We start from the raw sequence: 5285 nt of genomic DNA on the forward strand, positions 1-5285 counted from the left end.
AGTAAGCTTATTTTATTTCCTTTTTTACATATACCATCAGGGCTTGCACAAATCCAGGGAGCTTCATTACAAATGATAACTCCTGCATCAATTATTCTAATATTTTTTTTAAGCGAAAACGAATTTTTTGCAATTTGCTCCATTTTAATTCCGTAATCAGTTGCAATTGTTCCTTTAAATGTATTATTTAAAAATCTAAAAGCCAACTTTTCAAAATTGTTTTTTCTTGTTTTTACAGAATGAGCCATAGAGCTGCTTAATCTGTATCGTTTGTAAATGAACCAGTCTGGACATGTGCTTTGTTTTCTCGTGAGAAATGCTATTTGAATAATTTTTTGAAGTTTGACAATCACATTATCGTTATAAAATTTTAACAATTTTTGTGAAATGTTAACATTTGTAAATGAATTAAGTTTCTTTAGTTTTATTTTTGTAGGAAGGTTTTCAACAATTTTATAACAATCTATACGTTTACTTTCAAATAATTGTGTAATTAAAGATTTTAAATCTAATTCCTCACATTGTTCATGAACTGTGTCGATTAAATCAGATAGTAGCACTTGACACTGTGTTCCTTCATCAAATTCAACTCTTAACATTGAAGAAAGAGCACAATTAATGTGTTTTACTTTTTGATATAACGAAAATGGTTCATTTGATGATAACGATGTTGGTATTTTTATTTTTTTTGGAGTTACACAATTACTAAGGCGACATCCACCTGATGTGTATATCTTCTTATGTTGTGGAATTCCCCATTGTTGTTTTCCACTGGTAACGCTTTCGTCTTTATAATTATTTAAAGCAAAAATCGTAGCTGCTACATGTTTGCACTGACCGTGGATACCTGCCTTGCACTTACACGTTGCTGTAATTATTTTTCTATCTGCTGATAACTGAAAATTAATTTGTATTAAAAATAATTCATAAAGCATGATATGAAATATTTTTATTAAAGAAAAATTCAACAGTATATAGCTTAATAAAAGCAGTGATATACAATGTTGTTTTGTTGTCATGCAAATCATCCTGTTTGTTCATTGCAGAGATGTTATGCTGACATATAAAATTATTTAAATGTAAAAAATACCTTAATACAAATATAATATGGTTTCTCATTAATTTTCATTTGGGGTAGGCAAGTAGCTGTAACTGTACTTCCTCCATCATTTTTTATTTCTTTGATTGCAGCTATATGCTTAGCCTTTGCGAGTAAAATTCCTTTTTTCCATCTCGAAGGTGTAAAAAAGTTGTCATTATGGACTGGTTGATAGCCACATGTTACAATTATATCAGGCATTATTGACTAAAAGAGAAAAATTACATTCCAGTTAATAAAAGTTCCGTTTTTTAATTGTATATTTTATTAAAACATTTAAAATTTATAAAAATTTTCAATTTAAACTTACCAATTACTTGATTTTCTGTAACAAGAAACTTTTTCTCTGTTAACGGTTCAAAAGGAGAAGAAACCCTTTGGATTTTTCTCCTATGTGTTATGTAAATATTTGCCACCAGGTGGCGCGCGAGTAACTTGCATTCGGNTTTTCAATTTAAACTTACCAATTACTTGATTTTCTGTAACAAGAAACTTTTTCTCTGTTAACGGTTCAAGTGGACAAGAAACCCTTTAGATTTTTCTCCTATGTGTTATGCAAATATTTGCCACCAGGGCGGCGCGCGAGTAACTTGCACTCCGACTCTACTTTCCCGTCCCATAGTGGCGATAGCTGAGTGAATAAGACGCTAGGTACTGGAGCTAGACAATGTACGTTTGAACCTTCGGAGTTTTAGTTTAGCTTAGTTTTTTTTTATATGTAACTTTATTTTATTATTATTATTCCTCTCGTTTTAAGGTTGTCACAATTTTTAATTTCTTGTATAAGCTTTAAACGTCAGAATAATAATGGCATCTAATAATAATACTAATGATGTAGTAAAATCATGATGATAGGCCAGGACTCCACTAGCGTAAAAACGGGCGTAAAAACCTTCGCCGTAAAAACTTTTAATCACGTGACCCGTTTGCGTCTGGATTGCGGCGGAGGTCTGGCTAGCGAAGTTATTACGACGACGATACTATCGAAGTTATAAAGACAATGATTATATTCTACGAGTTTTTTCTGTACTGTAATTACAAATGTAGTAAAAATAATAACTTTACTTTCATATATTAATTATAATAAAAGATAAGATAATATACAGCACTTATAAACTTAGCTTTTTTCATTATATACTACTATAAATTGAAGGCTTTTCCTTTGGCTGTCCATATCGCGTGTTTTAGGCATCCATTATTATAATCGGGATACTTCTTGTCGTAGATACGAATTACTTTCGGATGTTTTCGATAAATCTTTCTAGATCTATTTTAGAGTAGCCATGAGAGAACGAACACAAAAGCTCGTTTTCCGCCATTTTCGCAGTGTCACAATGACCTAGATTTCACTGACTTCTGATTGGTGGATGGTACCGTTTTACGGCCGTATTCGCGTCGAAAGTTGAACACTGCTCAACTCGCTTTTACGCTGGTTTTACGACCTGCTCAGGCGTAAAAAATATCATGGTTACGTGATTAAAAGTTTTTACGGTGAGGGGTTTTACGCCTGTTTTTACGCTAGTGGAGACTCGCTCTTACGCAAAAAACTAAACTAAAATGACGAAGTTCGAACGTACAGTACAGTACATCGTCTCTACCTCCAGTGCCTAGCCTCCTATGCATTTGGCTAATCGCCACCCTGGGACGTGAAACTTCCAAAGACTTATAAATTAAACACTAAATTTTAGAGGTCCAATTTTTGGAAACTCTTGGCAAGTGGGTTCTATTATTTGGACGAGGAGCTATTTGTGTTTAAGACTTCATGCTCACCATATTTCGTTAGAATTGGAGACCCAAACAGCTGGACATCTTATAACTGACAGCTTAACATGTTACTTTTGGTTTTCAGACGCCAAACTGAAAAGGCTACCAGCACCTGCATTAATCAATAAGTAAAACTGATGGCAATAAATAATTTGAGGTGGCGAAAAAAAATTAAAAACTGGCGAAATGGTGGCGATATTTTAAATTTTCCAGAGTGACTCCTGGAAATTCGGCGTTAAAAAATTAAAAGCTATGAAATTAGTACTAAATATGAATATTGAATCTGCAAATTTAATTTTTTTTTTTTGTTAGTAGAAACTGAAATTTTATTAAATCCTAGAACTTATTTGAGAAGTAAAATCGCATGAAATTCAATTGCAAGTGACACAAATGCTCCAATTCGTACTAATTGAAAATCCTTCACGAACAGCAATTATTCAATCTCGAAGTATAATGGCTTAATGATAATTTTAATTTTTTTACGTATCTCAAAAGTTATATTCGATGAAATTCGCGTGAAATTTAAAAATTACAAAACATAAATTGCGTATTGAAAGATTTATTAAGTGAAAGTGTTAATCATAGTCTTCAAAATGATAGTTTAGATTAGCCAACAGAAATTTCGACATTTTTATCATCCCAAAGATTATCTGGAATGAAAATCGAAATTCCACTGAAATTCAGATCCACTTAAAAAATGTAGGAACTATATATTTCGTATTAAACATCTTTTATGAAATATAAATTAAAATTTCAACTTTTTTGTTAGTAAATGGAAATTTAGATCATTCCAAAATTATTTGAAATTCAGTGACAATTAAGCAAATTTAATGTTTATTAATTAGACAATACAAATTTTAACATGAAGATAAAATGAATTGAAATTCCTATCCTTCCAGAAGGTTATTCGAAACGGAATTCGGATGAAATCCATGTGAATAAAAAATAATTAGAAAAAAAACTTGAAAATTATATATCGATTGACGTATAAAAATTAAATCATCATCATCATCCCAGAGCTTAAACGACTTTCATCCTATTTAAGGTAAAATGAAATTCATTCTGCAGATGAATAAAATTTTTGCAAATTTTGCTGCAAGGCAGGCAGCATGACCCCTGTTTAAGTTAAAATTGGTATTGTCTAATGTAAATAATTAAAATTCAGATGTGAATAAAAAATGACAAATCTATGAAATCGGCACTCATTAAAAGCCAATCGAACCTACACTTAGCAGATGATTTTAGTAATTATTCTTTCTGCTGAGTGTGGATTAGGTTGTTAATATGGCGACATGGCGAAACATTATAAGATATGAAGGAACTCAAAACGGAAGACTCAATACAATCACAAAGTTCACTTTTAGCAAGATCCTGAAGATTATTATGAAAGAAATGGCAGTCCATAAATTCTCTAAACTAATTTTCAAAATAATGCCAATATTTACAGTGTATTGAGGAATGGCTAAGATAAGTTAAAGAAAGAAGAGAAAGCAAGTTTGTACAAGATAACTTATTAAAAGATGTGCAGTTCTCCATGTGAACAAAACGGGGGACCCAACTTCCAATGCAAGTGGATTTCATTTACAGTATAGTCAAACTCATCTCGTTGTTGGTCTCCAAGACCTCTAGATCTTCCTTTCCCACAAAAACACACATTGTTTAAAAAGTTATTTTAACAATAACAATTTTAACGAAAAGTTAAATTTAAAAATTTTCAAATAAACTGTTTTTCCCGTGTTAAAGAATCAATCACGTAAAAGAAGGATTTATTTTCTTTTGTTAACCACATTATTTGATAATCGCGTAAATTGAACCACGTAAAAGGAGGGATAGGTGTGAGAACCGGTATTATGTTAGGAGACATTTTAATATTTAAAATGTTTAGAAAATTAATTTAGTTTAAAATATTAATTTATTCGTTGATCAATAAAAATATAAAACGATGGGATCGGTGAAATTTATAAAAAATATAATTTCTAAAAATAAAAGATCATCTTTAGATAAGATAAACGAGTAAAATGAACACTCTTTCTTAAACCGATTTCGAGCAATTTATATTAGCAGACAAATAATTGACAAAGATACTATACTTCAGCCAACGCTATTTCTTTTATTATTTTCAAACTTCTCAAAGAACTCTCCAAATGCATTTCGCCGTTACAGCCTCATCAGTGGATTATCCAACAGCAAGCAACTCGTCCCTTTTTATACAAATAAATCTTTCCCAGCATGCATCAAATTTCTATCAATTTTACAATTATAATTACTACAGTGTTGATACCAAGATGACTTGTCTTTTCGTTGCAACTTCGTGGTATGCTGACCAAAATCCCATTCCTTGTTTTATAGGCCAAGTTAGCCCCCAATCAGTGCCACCTTGTGGGAGCGCTGATCAGTGTTGCCACAACAATTAAATTTCAAA

The 5285-nt window shown here is 31.4% G+C and overlaps 1 protein-coding gene across 1 annotated transcript in view; it reads right to left on the reverse strand.

Moving 5' to 3' along the window:
* Positions 1-1639, reverse strand: part of LOC111633671 — a 17854-nt gene extending 16215 nt beyond the window's left edge. Inside the window, exons 1-2 of the mRNA XM_023378283.1 lie at positions 1564-1639; positions 8-1306 (exon numbers count right to left, since the gene is read on the reverse strand). Of these exons, the coding sequence (XP_023234051.1) occupies positions 8-1028 (1021 nt within the window). The 5' untranslated portion in view covers positions 1029-1306; positions 1564-1639. The remainder of the gene's footprint in view (positions 1-7; positions 1307-1563) is intronic.
* Positions 1640-5285: the final 3646 nt, after the last annotated feature.

Source organism: Centruroides sculpturatus, unplaced genomic scaffold, assembly GCF_000671375.1.
Source record: "Centruroides sculpturatus isolate CEXI.00-Female unplaced genomic scaffold, Cexi_2.0 scaffold853, whole genome shotgun sequence".
NCBI lineage: Eukaryota > Metazoa > Arthropoda > Arachnida > Scorpiones > Buthidae > Centruroides > Centruroides sculpturatus.